This window comes from Pelophylax lessonae (assembly GCF_965119305.1).
Source record: "Pelophylax lessonae genome assembly, chromosome: 2".
Lineage (NCBI taxonomy): Eukaryota > Metazoa > Chordata > Amphibia > Anura > Ranidae > Pelophylax > Pelophylax lessonae.
The window spans coordinates 427,850,148-427,871,309 of record NC_138769.1 but is presented as its reverse complement, the minus strand read 5'-3'; the positions used below and the strand labels follow the sequence as shown (position 1 = coordinate 427,871,309).

The window sequence follows — 21,162 nt, the reverse complement described above, 5'->3', positions numbered from 1 at the left end:
ATGTTGAGCCAACACAGTCAGTTAGGTGATTTGTAAATTGCAGAAGAAAATACATTAAAATCACTCCACCATTCCACACATATTGCATATATTAGAATTCACGTAATAGTTAACAAATGCAAAAGATGCATTAATGCAAATGGAGATTTATATCATTCACCGTGATCTATAAAGAAGTTTACTCTAAAGCCCCATACACAGGAACGGAATGCTGGCTGACATTTGGCCCGTGTATATGGCACCCTGCCTGACAGAACCTGGCTGTTTGGCTGGCTTCTATTGGACAAGCATGCTGGAAAACCAGCAGCCGAACGCCTCCCGATCAGTGCTTTCTGCCAATGGCTGAGAGTGCTGATCGGAGTGTTCTGGGGGGGGGGGGGGGGTCATCCCTCCGTCACAACACAACAGCTCAACTGGAGAGATCTCTGTACTAACGTCGGTTTGTTAGTACAGCAGCTACAAACAGAGCTGACGGCTTTTTTTTTTTTTTCAACCTGCTGGGTTGAACAGAAAAAAACTAATAGTGTGTGCCAGGCCTAAACACACTTATACCACCAGAGTGTAGAGATAAGTCATCATTAAAGTTCAGCTCAATGGACATTCAGCAAACATTGTATGTGCATGCTCGGTGAAACCAAAACAAAGACCTTCTACTTCCTCCTGAAAGACCTATCAGGAGCCAATCGGTGATGCTAATGTTAGAAAAATCAGCTCAGTTTACAAAAATTATATTAAGACTAGGACTATTATAACTTTAACTTTATAATTACTGTTTGTACATTTGAAGGCCAACATTGGACTTTGTTACCATTTATTTTCTTTTTTTATGGGGCCCTGTGTGCTTAGTGAAAATTAATGCTTTTTTTTTTTTTCAACATCTGTTGAAATGCCTGTTATACATCAAGCAGTGATAGTAAAAATATGCATGGACTTTCTTCTTTCGTCTCTTCTTTTCACAACAGCTCTCTTAAAAGAGGCCTTAGCACAACATGCTTTTTGTATATCAACACTTGGGTAATTTGTGGGAATCCAGATGTCCAATGAAATATTAATATCACAAAGTTTATTTTTTTCAGCGCAGATCTGCTGATTTTAGGGCATTAACAAATCATTTTTTTTGAAGTAATAGAAAATAGTTGATGTAACTGAACACTTTAACACCACTCCAGCCATTTCCTGCATAATCTTCTCCACTGATCTTATATTGTTTCCCTTATGGAGACTCTAACAGATAAGAGAACTATAAAAGCCCTGAAGGCTGACTTGGTGATTTCCTTGTATTAACATGGGAATTCTCAGTTCCATTTGCTAATTTAGTTTTTTCTATGCATCCATTTAGAGTGTAAATCCAGTTGTTTTGCTATATAACTTCCTGTCTCTAAACAAGAACATCAGTGACCTTTTCTGACACGTTTTCTTGATTAGTAGGCCATTAGGATAATGAGACTATCATCAGTCTTTGTAGCACTAAACTAGAGGCTCTAAAATAAATATATACAATATATTGTGAGTCACTGGCTGGGAGGATTTGAATGGTGTAAAAGTATGTACATAAGTACGTCTTACCTATACATGGTAAGGGGCTACAGGAGATGTGTCTGCTTTGGAGAAAGCAAACTTTGTTGTAAACAATGATTTAGGCCTATAACAATAATAAGCCCTGTTATGGGTCATTGATCCCAGAGGCTTTGTAGAGCCTTGTTTATAGCCTTTATTCCTAGGTCTATATCATACCTGTTATTCAGATGTCATTAATTAGTCTCTGCTATCCACAGGCCTTAATTTATATGTGAGCTGACAGATACTCAGGGCTCTCTCTCTGCTTTGGGGGACTGCTGCTGTGTAAAAATGGCTGACTGCTGACAGAACACTAACACCTCCTGCACACAGACATTAACACACTCCTGAGTCTTGAAGCATTAAATGTGTGGTGCTTTCTTGCACTGTGTACAGCCACCAATAGTTAATGGCTGCATGCGCCCAGCTGCTTGTAAACACTGATTGCTTCTGCATTTACTGTATCTGCGCATGTACAGTACTGTGCAAAAGTTTTAGGCAGGTGTGAAAAGTTGCTATAAATTAAGAAAGCTTTTAGAAATAGAAGTGTTAATAGTATTTTTTTTTTTTTTGAACAGAAGAGAAATACAAATCAAATTAATATTTGGTGTGACCCCCCTTTGCCTTCAAAACAGCATACATTTTTCTAGGTTGTTCCAAGCATCCTGAAGAACTAAGCACAGATCATCTGTAGATGTAGGCTGCCTCAATTCCTTCTGTCTCTTCATGTAATTTCAGAGATCCCTCGATGATGTTGAGATCAGGGCTCTGTAGGGGCCAAACCATTGCTTCCAGGACTCTTTGTTCTTCTGTACGTGGCTGTATAATTGGTTATTGTCCTGCTGCAAAATACGTTTGAGGCCAATCACACTATTCCCTTATGCTTTGGCATAATAGATAAGTATCTGTCCGTATTTCTCAACATTGAGGACACTATTGATCGGGCAATGTTGAACGCAGTGGTCGGTCAAGGAAACCTAATGCAGCAAAAGAAAGACACACCGTGCTTTCTTCCATTCTACATCAGAAGATGTCCAGATCAGCCTACCCCGAAGAGTACACTTCATTCCAGGCTATAGGCTTACATGGTATATATCAGGGATAGCCTGTTCCCATCACTCTAAAGATAAATAGTCTAGTCTGGATCATTGTAGTGCCTCATCCTTACATATACAAACAAACCCTTACTTTCCCAATGTAGCACACAAACTGCATTGGTCTGATAGGCACACAGCAGCCAGGCAGGCACAGGACATTTCACAATCACTCAACTCAGAGAACAGGCTTTGCATGTCTTTTCTTTTGTGTTGTTTTTTTTTTTTTTTTTTTTTAGTAGGGATAGGGTGAGGGTGAGCCTAGGGATACTCCAATAACCATAAACTTGAAAAATGAGGACACTAACTCTGCACTAAAGCTTCAGGGTGAAGGCACCCCCTTTGAAGTTGTATAGATAAATGGTACAAACAGGAATTCCTCAACAGGAAGACAGTCCTGAATGTACTAGTAGTAGCTAGTGAACTCCCAGAAAAGCAAAGGAAAGTCTTTAGGTCCAGAAGGCTGGTACTCACTGTTTCTGATCTCAATGCAGCCATGTGCAGGGTCTGTGTACTTCTGTACTCCGACTGCCTGTGTTCTGTATTTTTAGGAGGCTTTCTGTAAATGCTCCAGGAGAATAGAACAGAGGTCCCCCAGCCAAACAGTAGCTGGGACCCCACATAGGGTGCTTGAAGCTCCAGACAAACCTTACAGGGATGTCACAGCCCTCAAACTGGGTCTTACTTCCCCAGGAACAAGAGGCCTCTGCTCTGGACTCTAGCCCATGTATGCCCCCCTTAGCCTCCTGCTGGTCACCTGCCATATTGACAAGGGATTGGCTGGGGAGATAATAACATGCAAGATGGGGTCATATTCTCCCACCCACCCACCCATGTCCTAGGGTCCCCTGGGAGATAGGAGGGAGTAATTGAGCTCATACCTACAGAGCCCAGAGCAGACCTAACTAGTCAAATACTGCTCTCCCTCATTACAGGGAGGACTAAAAAACTACATTTAACAAACAGTAGCTATATGGGGCGCTACACCAAAATCAAAAATAATTTCTCAATGTTTAAAAATGTACACTATTTATTACAGCATGTTAAAATAATCATATATAAAACCACATGAAGTAGTTGATGACAAAATCCATAAAAATATCACCATGCAATAGCATTTGAACAATTGTAGTGCCGCAATATTGTCATGAAAATAGACCCCAACGCATTTTATCCAGAATCGTCATCAGGGGGACATACAGTGGGGATCGAAAATTTGGGCACCCCAGGTAAAAATTTGTAATAATGTGCGTAAAGAAGCCAAGGAAAGATGGAAAAATCTCCAAAAGGCATCAAATTACAGATTAGACATTCTTATAATATGTCAACAAAAGTTAGATTTTATTTCCATCATTGACACTTTCAAAATTACAGAAAACAAAAAAATGGCATCTGCAAAAGTTTGGGCACCCTGCAGAATAGCATGCACTGCCCCCTTTGCAAGGCTGAGACCTGCCAGTGTCATTAATTGTTCTCAATCATTGTCTGGAAAGACCAGGTGATGTCGATCTCAAAGGTTTTAAATGCCCAGACTCATCTGACCTTGCCCCAACAATCAGCACCATGGGATCTTCTAAGCAGTTGACTAGAAAACTGAAACTGAAAATAGTTGACCCTCACAAAGCTGGAGAAGGCTATAAGAAGATAGCAAAGCGTTTTCAGATGTCAATATCCTCTGTTCGGAATGTAATTAGGAAATGGCAGTCATCAGGAACAGTGGAAGTTAAAGCAAGATCTGGAAGACCTAGAAAAATATCAGACAGAACAGCTCACAGGATTGTGAGAAAAACAATTCAAAACCCATGTTTGACTGCATGATCCCTCTAGAAAGATCTGGCAGACACTGGAGTTGTGGTACACTATTCCACTATAAAGAGATACTTGTACAAATATGGTCTTCATGGAAGAGTCATCAGAAGAAAACCTCTTCTACGTCCTCACCACAAAAATCAGCGTTTGAACTTTGCAAATGAACATATTGTGGCAGGCGCAGCACTACAAAGTGCCTTATGCGCTTTGGCATTAGAAGAATTGGATCTCTCTGACTTCAGTCTAACCAGACTGTCTGTTACTCTATAAATTCCTCTAATACCATTCTATGGAAAGCAGTAGGTTTAAAGAGCACACCAAACGCTTAAGATATCTTCTTTATTAACTTCAACTTTTCTTCATAGATAACAGTGACACTTTTGCAGCAGACAGTCCATGTACAACATGTGCTGAATACAGTATAACAAATGGTGGATATATTTCTCTCTCTATTGCTGTTTGCTGTTTGAGTTTGTTTGCTTGGGTTTGGTTTTGAGTTGTTAGAGTTGTTTGGGTTTGTTCAATAGTTTGAATTCGATATAACTTTTGAAGTTTGATAGTTTGTTGGTTTGTTTTGGTGGAACTACAAGTGAACACATAACTAGTTCAGTATACAGCTCTAATCACATTACTAACAATAGGAACATGTATAACTGTTAATTACCTATTTTTGGCCACTTCCATAAAACTGCTCTGTGGATCTGTGTGTCTATTCAGTTCTCTTGCTCTGTAGTGGAAATGAGAAGGCTGGCTGAAGCATGAGGCTTTGAGAAAAAATGAGTGTAAGGCTGGCTGTGATTGGCCAAGACTGTTGTTGAGTGTGAGTTCGGCTGTGATTGGCCACAAACTCCTTATGGGTAATAAAGTTTAACTCTGTGCTTTCTGGTTTCAACTCTGCTGTGTCTGAGCTTACCTTACATGCATATAAATGAATCTTACAGGCAATTTCCTTTTGCTTCTGTGAACACAACTGTTATGTGACATCCAAACATGAAATCACAGTAAATAACTCTGCTTTTGTCTCTCACATATAAACATATGCGCTGTATTGAGGTTATTAACAGGTCTAACTGTATATGCATGTAGGTCATATTAGCAACCTAGGACAGGTTCTAGCTGGCCAGCTACACATATAGACAAGCCTGATGCATTTTGGAAACAAGTTCTGTGGACCGATGAGGTTAAAATTGAACTTTTTGGCCAGAATGAGCAAAGGTACGTTTGGAGAAGAAGGGGCACAGAATTTACTGAAAAGAACCTCTGTCCAACTGTTAAGCATGGGGGTGGATCAATCATGCTTTGGGGTTGTATTGCAGCCAGTGGCACAGGGAACATCTCACGAGTAGAAGGAAAAATGGATTCAATAAAATTTCAGCAAATTATGGATGGTAACTTGATGCCATCTGTGAAAAAGCTGAAGTTAAAGAGAGGATGGCTTCTACAAATGGAAAATGATCCTAAACACACCTCGAAATCCACAGGGGATTACATCAAGAGGCGTAAACTGAAGGTTTTGCCATGGCCTTCACAATCTCCTGACCTCAACATAATTGAAAATCTATGGATAGACCTTAAAAGAGCAGTGAGTGACAGACAGCCCAGAAATCTCAAAGAACTGGAAGACTTTTGTAAGGAAGAATGAGCAAAGATACCTCAAACAAGAATTGAAAGACTCATGGCTGGCTACAAAAAGCGTTTGCAAGCTGTGATACTTGCCAAAGGGGACAGTACAAGATATTAACTCTGCAGGGTGCCCAAACTTTTGCAGACGCCATTTTTTTGTTTTCTGCTATTTTGAAAGTGTAAATGATGGAAATAAAATCAAACTTTTGTTGACATATTATAAGAATGTCTAATCTGTAATTTGATGCCTTTTGGAGATTTTTCCATCTTTCCTTGGCTTCTTTATGCACATTAATACAAATTTTTACCTGGGGTGCCCAAACTTTCGATCCCCCCTGTAGGCACAATATAGTAAAGCATGTCAAGCATATACTACTTGAATGGGTGTGTAGTCACTTGGGGATCCCCTCAGTGCATATGGGATGCAGAAGGGGTGTCATATTATTCCCAAACATCCGAATATAAATCGGCCAAGGGAAAAACTTGTGATGTATACTAAAGTATTCAGGAGTTATGCCAACTGGATGACAGAGTCCCATATACAGTGTATATTTATATATATATATATATATATATATATATATATATATATATATATATATATATATACTGTATATATAGGCTGTGTAAGGAGGCTATCTATCAGCAGGATAATTAGGGCTTCCTTAGTATTGAAAGAATTCAGCGGCCCTCAGCACAAAAGATGGGGAAGGCATAGGCCCACATGGCCCACAGAGAAAGAGTCCTCAGCAAAATGGCAAAGTTAGGGTATATCCAATTTCAAGAAAGTTTTCTTGATAATGGAATACTTTGTGCATAAAACCCAACCAAAAAGGTTAGACCCCTCTGCTTAGGACTTCTCCCATATGGTGTACCCACTAGTCACAGCCAAAAGAGGGACCTTACTAAAAGGGGTATTATCCCCTGCTTTTTTAACTGCAAGCTGTGCACATACATTAAATTTAACTTAAATATCCCTGCACAGCACATAGTTAGGTAGAAACATCACAGGAGCCAATTAATTGGGCTGCATTGCTCATATGCTAACTATAAACTGGCGTTGCTGAAAGGAAGAGTGCGCAGACTAATAGAGAGATGAGCTCATCAGCCGGATGCTACTATTTTATTCTCCATTCACAAGGTGTGGTTGAGGAGAATACTTTTAAGCATTACTTAACTGCGGCACAGAAAAAAAAGTACTTCCTATCTCTTGGCAGGTAAAACAGCTCTCTTATATGTATTTAGCTGTTCCCTGGTTCAGCCATTTCCCTAGACATGATCAATAGTATATCTTTTTGCATTTAATTGTTTTTTGTTAGTTTTTTTCCAGAAATAGTGCTTTCAATGTGTTATTTAACAGACAAAAATGTTTTTTTTTGTAAGGGGTTACTATACACAATAAGGGGTATATAAAGCCATCAAAAGCATACCTTGCTCTTAAAGTGGCTTACAGACTGATATACCTACTACACTTTTGCAAACACATACAGTTAAGCCAGAAATGAATTTAAACACAGGCATATGTTTAGATGCTGCAAGGAAACCTGGCAAAAATCCTTGCAAATCAGGAAGAAAATACAAACTAGGCAGACATCATCCCTAATGGGATTCAAGCCTAAGACACTGCGCTCAAAGCTACAGTGCTATCTGCCTAGATCCATCACACAGCCATTCACTAACATATAACCAAATGTTAAACCACATGATGCATAATCTTTAGAGAGACATAAAGCAGACTAGTTTCTTTGCAGTGCCGAGACTGTATTTTTTGTTGTAACATACATAAAATCGGCTCCAATATCCGACTATCCCTTGGATGATTACAGAGCATGCCAGGGAAGCATTACATATTCCTGTCCATTTTGTTCCATGATTCCTTGAGAAATCTGTTTTACATTTTATCTATAAAACCACCTGTACACTGTTAGGATCCTTTCAGCAATTCATCCAATTGGCATTTCAACATGTGCCTCTAATTATCTGAAAAGGAGAAGTTTATCATTATATTAAAAATACGAAAAAATAAAAAATCTATTTGATTCTCATCTTTTACAGTGCTAAAATTTTGTTCTGGCAATAAAAAACAAAAGTATACTGTAAGAGTATATTTCTTGTAAGAATAAGTAATAATTTTTAGAAACTTGGACTACAGGAAAAGAAACCAGGCATATTATTTGAAAGGGAGGTCGAGTAGCATATTACAGTAAACAGAATGGCACCAAGCTTGTCTCTTAGTCCATCGGTTTTGTGGTAATGTCCTTTTATAGGGCTGGTATGTGGAAACATATGGGACTGTTGAGCTGTGGGACAGGGGTCAGGTTTTGGTTAAATGTTTGTGGTATGGTTCAGGCTTGGGAGACCCTTTAGGACTTACTCACATTCCTGTGTGATTTGAGTACACTGAGTTTTCAGCCAATTCATTTGGAGGGGCTTAAATCGCACTGCACCACACCAGGCAATCTGGTGCAGGCAGGCACACTGCGCTTGCGAGCTGCATTCGGGGGGGGGGGGGGGGTCATTAGCTTTACATTGACATCTGCTGCAGATTGCAAGTGCGCTGCATTTTGGGCATGGTCCTTTGACAGAATGAGGGTGCGTTGCCCTATGCACTTTAGCCAACAGTATAAAATATAACCTTTTTAAGGATTCCTTTAAAAAGAGAATGTATATATATAACTATGTGTACAATACTTAAAGGGAGATTATTGGAGTAATTTTAGAAGATACAAAAGTGGACAGTAGTCACTTAGAGACAAAGAAATAGACAGTGGTCATTTAGTGTATACCTGTCCAAACATTGGACCTTTGGTGTCCTGCGTATTTGTCTGTCTATGGCACGTCTGTCAAAACCCAAGGCCCGCGGGATGAACACGGCCCTCCAGTCTTTGTTATGTGGCCCTCACACCCAGTTTTGCAGCCGGAACATGGTCCGAACCCCATTCCACCACCTCTGGCTCTCACTCTCCGCTCCCACTCCCTGCTGTAACTTGTACATTCAGAAGTCTTCTGTTTATATGGGACAGCTTTGCCCTCAGCAGCTCCCATATCTAACAGATTCCTGGACTCCCTCACGGGCACAGTGGGGACAAGAGTTTCCCGGTGTCTTTTTAGGGGTCTGGAGGCTTCCACAGGTAGAATTGCCAACAGGAGGACCACAATAAAGAAGAGGAAGGGACTGATTTATTTATTGTGGTCCTCCTGTTGGCAATTCTACCTGTGGAAGCGTCCAGACCCCTAAAAAGACACTGGGATGGATGGATGGATGGACAGCTCTGTCCATCCATCCATCCCACTGGATATCTTATCAATCGTGGCCATTTGACTGGATTCCTTGGTACCACAGTACATGCTCCATTCTCTCTCTATTGTGGTAAGAGTCCATTCATATCACTGGGTGTCACCTTAAGTTTGCAGTTTTTGCACAAAGTCACACTTTATTGGATCATTGTTTTGGTAAGAGGTTCATTCACCTATCACCCACGAGTTGGTCCTTTTGCACGCATCACTTTGGGAATACCCCTCTTCAGATGGAACAGACTCTTTATTGTTTTTGGATTTTTTCACATATGGACAATTATTATTGTACAATCCTTTCATTCCTAACACATTACCAAGTTCATATCAGTATAGATATCCAGCATGATATTTTGACCTTTGATATTAAAGGTGTTTATGTTTACAACATTTTTTTTGAATCTAGATTTATAGCTGTTTCATACTACGCTTATAATTTTTCTTATAATAAAATCAATCCAATTTAAAATCATAAGTTATCAGTTAGATACTCTGCACTAAAAGGTTTCATTAGGTATGGCCAACCACATGAAATGTAATGTATTCTGATGTTATATCTTTGTAATATATTTGTCATTTATCTATTCCAAATTTTTGATACTTTGGCGATTCTTCATTATTTCCTATGTTGTAAATGGTTATCTTTGTTAATTTTTTTCACATGCAATAAGGCAGTGGTTCTCAATTCCGGTCCTCGGGACCCACTAACAGGCCAGATTTTAAGTATTACCTTGGGGGATGCAGACTAGAATACTGCAATCACTGAGCAGCAAATGAGATCACCTGTGATGTAATTTAGTTATCTTGCAAACCTGGCCTGTTGGTGGGTCCCGAGGACTGGAATTGAGAACCACTGCAATAAGGGTCATTGTAATGACAATTTAAGCCGAAGTGTACTATGTATATAATGCCTTCCCTTGTAATATCCCCAGATCATCACGCAAACATTTTCAAGCAAATTATTTGGTTTCTAAGAAATTTCTCTTTTGAGACCCAGTAACATAATCACTGGGTCTTCCTGCTGTGCCTAGTACACATGATGAGAAGATCGTACGAAAAATACCGCTTTTGAAGCATTTGTGCAATAGTCTGATTGTTAGAACACGAGAGCCGATCATGACAGTTCATTCAAAATTGTCTGAAGGGACCAGCACGAAAATTTTTCATGTATGGTACCAGAATGAACGATTTTCATTGAATCAGTACATTATTCATCTGAAAAAAATTGGAAGACCAAGCACACACATGCTCTGAAATTAAAGAATACATTACAATACAATACAATACGTTACATAACTTCCACATTTGTATTCTGTCGTACGAGAATTTTCATAACTTGAGTAACCTCTTCATTTTCGATATGAGACTAACATGCAAAAAAAAAAGCGAATGATCATTCTTCTGCTATTCTCATCCTGTGTACGAGGCTTTATCTTTTGTTCCATACTAAGATCTAAGGGCCAGCAGTGGTCTGTAAACTTTAACAGCCAGGAGTCTGTTTACACGTCTTCAGCCAACTCTGCCTAAGATAAATCTTGACTCCATGTAGGATATTGAAATTGGTCTGTAACCCAATGGAGCTCATATTCAGTCAGAGAATTTAAACCAAGAATTTTAGTAAAATGAAGGCACAAAGCTAAACTACTAATTGCACTCACCTTAAAGTGTGTCAAGATATATATATATATATATATATATATATATATATATATATATATATATACAGTGTGTATATATATATATATATAAGTGAAAAGGATTGCTGCACATAAAATCTATTGAACAAAATGTTCAATTTGTTCTATATTATTATAGAGTACTTTTGAAATGTATGAACATTCAAATCCTTTTGTCTTTCTTTATATATGGTCGGCGGGATGACCAGATTGCTTTGTGCTGTTTGCCAAATGTTGTGCTGCCCACGTATCTTATATATATATATATATATATATATATACGGTGTATATATATATATATATATATATATATATATATATACAGTGTATATATATATATATATATATATATATATATATATATATATATATATACTGTACTGTATATTGCTTTGGATACTTTGAATAGTGGGAAAGACTAGAACTCTTGTTAGAGAGATTTACTTTCACTTCCTGCCCTACTTATAATGGTTTTACCAGATAGAAGTGAGGGAAAACATGCAATAAAGGCAGAGAGATAATTTAAATCTGACAGGGGTTCTAACCTTTCCCTAATCTACAAAAAAAAAAAACATTTTTATATCTGTCTTCATTGCTTTGGCAAGTTTTCTCCTACTTCCTGTCTGGAAAAAAGGTTACATTTTGTTAGCAGGACATAAAAAAGGTTAAATCTCTTTAAAGCAGGGGTTCCTGAAGTGATATTAAACCCAAAGCCAAAAATGTAATATATTGCAGCTTCCCAATCATTAGATGTGTGGCTGTTTAAGTTTTCTTGTTTTAGGGTTTTTCCCTCTGTTTCTACATGGTGATCTAACCAGTAACACACCTCCTGTATTAAAGTGTACTCTAAGCTACACAGGGGCAACTTTGGACAGCAGCATTGTCAGTTTGGGTGGTAGGGAATGTTAGATGTACTGGCAGATTTAACTAAACTAACAAACTGAAACCAGACTCCAGCTCACACTGCAGTTACACAAGCAGTTACAGCAACAGTTTTTTTTTTCTTTTGGCATAAAGGTTTTAGAGAAATAAATATACGATTACCATTGTAAGATGCACCCCTGTCAGTGGTAAATAGGTTGTCTCAACACTCTAGCTGCTACATTTGCAGGGTAGCTTGTTCTGCTAAAAAACAAAAGACTAAGGCTCGGTTCACACTGGGGCGGCACGACTCTGTACTACTTCGGGGGCGACTTGTTCATTCCCATGCACCACGACTTCGGAGCGACTTGCACGGACTTCACATAATGGAAGTCTATGCAAGTCGCTCCGAGGTCGCCCCGAAGTAGTACAGGACCCTTTTTCTAAGTCGGAGCGACTTGTGTCGCTCCTATTAGAACAGGTCCTGTAGCAGTCAATGGACTGCAAGGAGTGCGACTTGTCAGGCTGACAAGTCGCCTGACAAGTCGCGCTGGTGTGAATGGAGTCTTACTGGCCAGATCACCAGGTGAAAATAAAGGAAAGAAGGCCCAAAAAAACCAAACAAATTTGACAATTACATATAAGATTTGGTAAGCTGAAATATAATAAATGTTTGCTTTTGGGTTTAGTACCACTTTAACCTGGGCTCCATGAACCCCTAAATGATCCATAGATGGGTTTCAGGGAGTCCATGAGGGTCAGATAAAAAATACCATTTGTATTCACTATACAGCCCTCCCCTTGTCCCAATCAATGGTTTCCCATTAAAATGCACCCTAGCACTTGTTAAAGTGCTGACCTCTAAGTACCTCTTGACTCATTGTTGGCCTATGTTTACAATAAATTTATGTTCTCATTTTGTGCACAACCGCCATCTATAATAGGAGTGAGTTTTTTTGTTAAGATTGTTCACTTTATTCAAACTGTGTATGTCATATATGTTGTATGTATGAGGCAATCAAATTTCAATAAAATAAAGTACATATATTCATTGAATGTATAGTTGTGCTTATGTGAATATTTCTGGAGAGGGGTCCATAGCTTTTATCAGATTCCTAAAGGAGTCTGTGATATAAAAATAATAAGAACCACTGCTTTAAAGAGGAAGTAAACCCTCTGAAAAAAAATGTGAAAAAAAAAAACCTGTAAAGACAAAGGCATAATGGCCTAGTATGCATCGCATACTAGGTCATTATGAAGTACTTACCTAAAAACGAAGCCCCCACAGTGCCGACAGGATGGCCAACATGTTCAGCCGTCCAGCTTCCTGGATCGCGTCCTCCAGCCATCAGATTGGCCGAAGACGCGATTACATCACTCCCGCGCATGCGCGCAGGAGCCGCTGTTCACGGCATAGGGCTCTGAAGGAACGGCACATTTCCCTATTCCAGCTCAGAGTAGAGTTGTCCCATAACCTGCTCTAGGCATGTAAAGACTAATTGTTGAATGATTTCCGTGGTTATAGGAAATACCCAGATATTCATAAAAAAGGTGAATAGAAATAGTGATATGTGTAAAATGTTGAAGCAATTTAAATACATCCAGCTAAACTAACATTTCAGTCTAAACTGTTACTGAAAGATAAGACTTAAACTATGTTTAGCCAAGAATTGGATTTCCTAGCAATCTTTCACCTGTAGTCCCTGTACTCGCACAAAGTGACAGTGTACTCAAATGAACATAAAGAAATGGGATCCTTGAAGGTTTTACTTCACTTAGAACCTCACAGGAAATATAGAGTAGACTTTTTGATGTGATTGAATGTCATGAATGAAAAATGTATTAAAATTAGATTTACGCAAGTAGTAGTTAGTTCTCGTAAAACACACACATATATATTACAGGTCATGGATTCCAACTCTAATCCAAAAAATAAGGGCTTTACATTTAACTTTAGCACTGTGGAGAGGGCCACTAGCTTATTTCCCTAAAAAAGAATATATTGAATTTGTATTTTGGCTTCTAGTTACCTGCTGCCCTTTGAAAATATTTAAATTGAATATTCATTTTTTTTTTTTAAATCATATGTATGCAGCTCAAGAGGACGCAGGCAACTTGTATCATCTGCACACACAGCTGGTTTATGTCGATATGGAACCAGAACTGAATGCTGCTATGGATGGAAGCGAAACAGCAAAGGACAATGTGAAGGTAGGCTTCATACTCAATCCTTTCTCCTTTGTGTACTTCCAGTTATAGATCTAACAGTAAGTATAGCAATCCAATCACTCAGAATGATATTGTAAAAGTAATATACATGACCTGACAGAAATCATTACAAAAAAAAAAGTTAAGACACCAAGCAGTGGCAAACAATAAAAAATCTTTAGTCTCTTACAGTATGTAGTCAAAAGAAAGGGAAGGATTAGCACCCTTGTCAAGTTTTTTATTTTTGTTTTTTTCCAGCTAGATAAGGCTCTTTTTATTTGTGCTGGTGTCTGTTGTCACCAGGACAGACAGAAATAATAGATCCCAAATTTGTCACCAGAGTTGAGGTGAGGGTAAATCTTTCAGTGGGTCCATAAATACTGTAGCACCCTCCTAGTTAGGTGCTAGGTAAGAGAGTGTCGTTTTGGCTCTCTCTGCTTACCAGAAGAGCACTAGGCAAAATATTTGTGCACTCTGTCTATTAGGGAGCAGGATTTGTAGTCAGGTCTACTTAGTATGCCCAGTGTGTGATTCATCTGGTCTCAGGGAGTGTCCCCAGCTGATCCAATAGGGAGGCACGTTGGATGCTGGAGGAAACCTGACCAATGACACACAGGTTTTTGGTACTGTCCCAGGGGTTGGCGCAGAGAGTGGTGCATTATGGGACAGGGTATAAAAGCCACGAGCACATGAGGTAGAGGTCTTTAGGCGGGAAGCCAGGTCCCAGAAGGAGGGTTACGGCTGCCTCCTCTTCTGCAGCAGTTGGTGGTGGTCACAGGCAGTCGGCCTAGTATGCCAAGGGTGTGAGGCTGAACCCAGAGATCCAGGAGAGCTGACTACAGGAGTTGGGGCAATGGAGAATCTGGAAAAACAGTGTCGTGAGTACAGAGGATCTTGCCCAGGGGTCTGCCCAGGAAGGGGACCACTCCGGAGTGTAGAGTCAGTGGACGGGTGTCAGCTAGTCCAGAGAGAAAGGGAGAGAAATATTATAGGAACAATTACCTCATCTTCATTCAAGTGGCAGGTTGAAGTATTCTCAAGTTAAAAGTCCTCAACATTTAGGAATGTTAACAGTTGGAGTATCCGTCTCGTCCCTTCTCCCATCCTAATTTAAATAAAACAACAAAAAACAACATCCCCTGGACACTGATCTTTGACTGAGCCAAGAACTTAAAGTGTTATGTTTTCTGCAAACAGTTGCGACGGGTAACCCCGGGGAATCCCTAAAGTGTAATATCCAGCAGTCCTCTAGGGGGCAGTGCTACAATACAAAAAGTTAAGTGCACTCCACACAGCAGAAATGTTCTGTAGTGAAATGGCAGATGGTGCCACCCAACAGGAGTCCCAATCCAACATATCACCAATGACCTGCTGCTGGAAGAAGAGGTCCTTTGTAGCTTGCAAATATTGCTTTTTGTTGGTGACAAGACAACAGTGTTCTGTCTTTTTATTTTACCATGATGTGCTAGTGATATCTTGGATGGATTAGGAATGTTCCAAGGGCGACACCTGTTCTGGTGAAAACCTGTGAGAGGTCAATTCAACTCATTTCAAAGAAAATTAATCTAATTTCATTTTGTGTCTATAGGATACAGAAAGCAAATAAAACCAGGGTACCTAAAACTGAAACAGAAATGTGTTGGCTGTACATACACTTGAATTTTTCAATGGCCTAACTTTGCATGAAACTTTGGTTCTGTGTGTGCTTCTAGCACCAGAATTGGACTGTTTCTAAAAGCCCTGTTCTGTAGACTTTGCTAGGAACTAGTCAGTGCAAAGCAAAGCAGCTCCCAGTTATATTTTATATATACTGCGTTAATCCAGACTGTCACTTTATAATCACTATCAGTGTTTGAAACTCACATTCTACTCAATCTCATATGTTAGCAGCACTAGCATACAGCTTGTCCCTTCATCCTCTAAAATTTACCCTATACATATAGGGACATCCACCAAGGGTAGGCTTCATTTCTTCTGCATTCTTTGCCCCTTTGTGCTGGCCTCTATCTAGAATCAACCACTTGCCTACAGTGCACTTTCACCCCATTCCTGCCCAGACCGATTTTCAGCTTTCAGCGCTCTCACACTTTGACTGAGAATTACTCAGTAATGCAACACTGTACCCATACAAAAATTGTGTCCTTTTTTTCACACAAATAGAGCTTTCTTTTGATGGTATTTGATCAATACTGTTTTTTTTATTTTTTGTGCTATAAATAAAAAAAGACTGAAAATATTGTGAAAAAACTCATTTTTTTTGTTTCTGTCATAAAATTTTGCAAATTAGTCATTTTTCTTCACAAATTTTGGCCAAAATTTATACTGCTACTTATCTTTGGTAAAAATAACCCAAGTAAGTGTATATTATTTGGTCTTTGTGAAAGTTATAGAGTCCACAAGCTATGGTGCGAATCATTGAAAATTGATCACACTTGATCACACCTGATGTACTGAAGGCCTATCTCATTTCTTGAGACACTAAAAAGTCAGGAAAGTACAAATACCCCCCAAATGACCCCTTTTTGGAAAGTAGACATTCCAAGGTATATAATAAGGGGCATGGTGAGTTTTTTGAAGTTGTAATTTTTTTCCACAATGCTTTGCAAAATGAAGATTTTTTTTTTTTTTTACAAATTGCCGTATTAACAGGTTATTTCTCTCACACAGCACATGTATACTTGCAACTACACCCCAAAACACATTCTACTACTCCTCCTGAGTATGGCGATACCACATGTGTGAGACTTTTTCACAGCCTGACCACATACAGAGGCCTAACATCCAAGTAGCAGCGTCCGGCATTCTAGGAGCACAAATTACACATATAATTTCCTGACAACCTATCGCACTTTTGAAGGCCCTGGAGCACCAGGACAATGGAAACCCCCATAAAATGACCCCATTTTGGAAAGCAAACAGCCCAACATATAATTTTTGAGGCATAATGAGTCTTTTGAATATGTCATTTTTTTCCACAAGTTTTTGGAAAATGTGGAAAGAAAATGAAAACACATTTTTTTTTTACACAAAGCTGTCCATTTATGCAATATTTCTTACACATAGCATGTACATAGCAAAAATTGCACCCCAAAATATATTCTGCTATTCCTCCTGAGTATGGCGATACCACATGTGTAACACTTTTTCACAGCCTGGCCACATACATAGGCCTAACATCCAAGTAGCGCTTTACACAAAGTTGTCCATTTATCCACTTTAAGACTGGGCCTATTTTTGACACTTGGTGTTTACAAGCTAAAATCATTTTTTTTGCTAGAAAACTACTTGGAACCCCCAAACATTATATATTTTATTTTAGCAGAGACCCTAGAGAATAAAATGGAGATCGTTGCAATATTTTTTATCACACCATATTTGCGCAGCAGTCTTCCAAATGCGATTTTTTTGAAAAAAATTCACTTTTTTGAACTAAAAAATAAGAAAACAGTAAATTTAGCCCAATTTTTTCCATAATGTGAAAGATAATGTTACGCCGAGTAATTAGATACCCAACATGTCATGCTTCAAAATTGCGCATGCTCACATAATGGCGCCAAACATTGGTACTTAAAAATCCCCATAGGCAACATTTTAAAAATTTCTGCAGGTAACTAGCTTAGAGTTACAGAGGAGGTCTAGGGCTCAAATTATTGCTCTCGCTCTAACGATCGCGGCGATACCTCACATGTATGGTTTGAACACCGTTTACATATGTGGGCGGGACTTGCGTATGCGTTTGCTTCTGCGCGCGAGCTAACGGGGACAGGGCGCTTTAATTTTTTTTTTTTCCTATTTATTTTATTTATTATTTTTTTATTTTTACACAGTTTAAAAAAAAAATGTTTTGATCATTTTTATTCCTATTACAAGGAATGTAAACATCCCTTGTAATAGAAATAGGCATGACAGGTCCTCCTTATTGTGAGATCTGGGGTCAAAAAGACCTCACACCTCACAACTACACTAAAAAAGAAAAAAAAAATTGTTGAAAGAGGAAAAAAAAAAAAGAAAAAAAAAAGCGGCCCTTTAAACCGGTTGCTAGGCAACGTCTTTTGACGTAGCTCCGGTCCTCCAAGACCATAGAGTCGAGTGAGGGCCATCTTGCCCTCACTCGACTTCCTGTCTCTGAGGATCCGGGACCGGATAGTTTTCCCCGCTGCCGGCGGGTCCGATAAGCTGGGAAAACGTCTTGGACGCGGCAGGAGGGGGGGGGGCACCTCTTCCCCTGCACCGTAAGGGTAATTCCGCGGCGAATCTGCCACTGGGACCACCCTTATCTGAAAGCCCACCGCCCGCCGTTTAAAAAAATACCGGGGTTATGGGGGCTATCTTCTGCCATAACCCCAGTATTTAGCTTTTAATGGCCGACGCATATAGTCGTTAGGCGGTCAGTAAGTGATTGCATGTATATGGCAAACAGGTGACGATGACTGATGGGGTGACAGGTGACGATGACTGATGGGGTGACAGGTGACAATGACTGATGGGGTGACAGGTGACGATGACTGATAGGGTGACAGGTGACGATGACTGATGGGGTGACAGGTGACGATGATTGATGAGGTGACAGGTGATGATGATTGATGAGGTGACAGGTGACGATGATTGATGAGGTGACAAGTGACGATGATTGATGGGGTGACAGATGACAATCACTGACGGGGTGACATGTGACGATGATTGATGGGGTGACAAGTGACGATCACTGATGGGGTGTCAAGTGACGATGATTAATAGGGTAACAGATGACGATGACTGATGGGGTGACAGGTGACGATGACTGATGGGGTGACAGGTGACGGTGATTGATGGGGTGACAGGTGACGGCCGATGGTCACCGATGGGTGACAGGTGACGGGCGATGGTGCACGGCGGTACTGATGGCAGTCTCTGGTGACCGGTGAACTTTAGGCTACGTTCACATGTGAGCGTAGCGATCGCGGGCAGAAATCATTGCAAATCGCGGGGCGCCTGTGCGTTGCCTGTGATTTGCAATAGCACCCCAAACGCTGTGCGATGATGCTGCGATTTCCGCCTGCCGAATCGAGGTAACATCACGCAAACAACGCATGATGCCCCAAAGAAGCTCTTGTACCTTTTTTGGGCGTCATGCGTTGTTTGCGCGATGTTACCGCGATTCGGCAGGTGGAAATCGCTGCAACATCGCACAGCGTTTGGGGTGCTATTGCAAATCACGGGCAACGCACAGGCGTCCCGCAATTTGCAATGATTTCCGGATCGCGGGCAGAATCGCTGTGATTCTGCCCGCGATCGCTACGCTCACATGTGAACGTTATGGGTGTCAATTTCTGGGAACTGATGAGGTGACTGTTGGGTGACAGGTGACATTGGGGGGGGGGCTGAGGACTGTGTGGGGACATTTATTTCTGTGCTTTTACTTTGTGACATGTGTACAGAGCAGTAACTCACTATTTCTAGCTCTGCTCTCCTCACACTGGAAGCTGTGTGAGGGGAGAAGAGCTAGTAACAGTGAATTACTGCTCTTTGTTTACATTTTGTGATCGGCTGTGAATGGATTCACAGCCGATCACATAGTAAACAGTCACTGTCAGTGACTGTTTACTACCGCCGGTGACAGCTGTGTTCCTACGGAACACAGTGCCACCGACATGACCGCGCTGCGCACTCCCGATCGCGCATGCGCGGTCATCTTGTGGGCGCCTTCATTGTGATAGGCTGTGTCATTGGAACACAGCCGATCACGTGGGAAACAGCCACGCCCATTGGCTGTTTCCCCCCTGCCGGTGACGGGGGGTGTCCCGGGGCCCCCCCCGACACCTTGTCAAGACAGTTTTTTATAGACACTCTATAGACATTTATGGATTTTTTAATAATTCTTATTTATACAAGATGAGTTTAAAGATTTGGATGTCAGCGCTACAGTGTGCTTTTACACTTCCATTGTGATAAATCACTGCTTTGACTTAATCACTTGTGTCTGTAAAATTGAGCTTCATTTAGTGAGTTATAGTGACCCATAGAAAGTAAAGTTGGCCATAGATGTATAGCTAGCAAGCTGAACAAAATAAATCAGATTTATCCAGTTATGCTAACAGTGTGGATAGACAAATCCCCCTGCAAAACAGTGTCTGCATCTGGTTGGGCTGATTGAACAATTGACATTTGTAAAACTGAGTGGGGCAGTCAGAGCCAAAAATTATTTCAATTTCATCCATGCCAGCAGGAATAGGACAAAATTGGAGCAGTGTGTGACCAATTTAAAGAAACATGAACATGTGTTATAAGTAGTCCAAAGTTCCAACTATTGGCTCAGAAGGAGTATATAAAATAGTTAGACCCCATTCACACTGTTTTGTAGTGTGTTTACCTATGCCTGACTATGTTAAACATGCAGAATCCCATTGCTTGTACCTACAGTCAGGTCCATAAATATTGGGACATTGACACAATTCTAATCTTTTTGGCTCTATACACCACAATGGATTTGAAATGAAACAAACAATATGTGCTTTAACTGCAGACTTTCAGCTTTAATTTGAGGGTATTTACATCCAAATCAGGTGAACGGTGTAGGAATTACAACAGTTTGTATATGTGCCTCCCACTTTTTAAGGGACCAAAAGTAATGGGACAGATTAACAATCATAAATCAAACTTTCACTTTTTAATACTTGGTTGCAAATCCTTTGCAGTCAATTACAGCCTGAAGTCTGGAACGCATAGACATCACCAGACTCTGGGTTTCATCCCTGGTGATGCTCTGCCAGGCCTCTACTGCAACTGTCTTCAGTTCCTGTTTGTTCTTGGGGCATTTTCCCTTCAGTTTTGTCTTCAGCAGGTGAAATGCATGCTCAATCGGATTCAGGTCAGGTGATTGACTTGGCCATTGCATAACATTCCACTTCTTTCCCTTAAAAAAATCTTTGGTTGCTTTCGCAGTATGCTTCGGGTCATTGTCCATCTGCACTGTGAAGCGCCGTCCAATGAGTTCTGAAGCATTTGGCTGAATATGAGCAGCTAATATTGCCCGAAACACTTCAGAATTCATCCTGCTGCTT

General features: G+C 40.2%; 1 protein-coding gene across 1 annotated transcript in view; it reads left to right on the top strand.

The window, feature by feature from the left end:
* Positions 1–21,162, top strand: part of EGFL6 (EGF like domain multiple 6) — a 130,400-nt gene that overhangs the window by 24,414 nt on the left and 84,824 nt on the right. Inside the window, exon 2 of the mRNA XM_082244727.1 lies at positions 14,010–14,125. Within this exon, the coding sequence (XP_082100853.1) occupies positions 14,010–14,125 (116 nt within the window). The remainder of the gene's footprint in view (positions 1–14,009; positions 14,126–21,162) is intronic.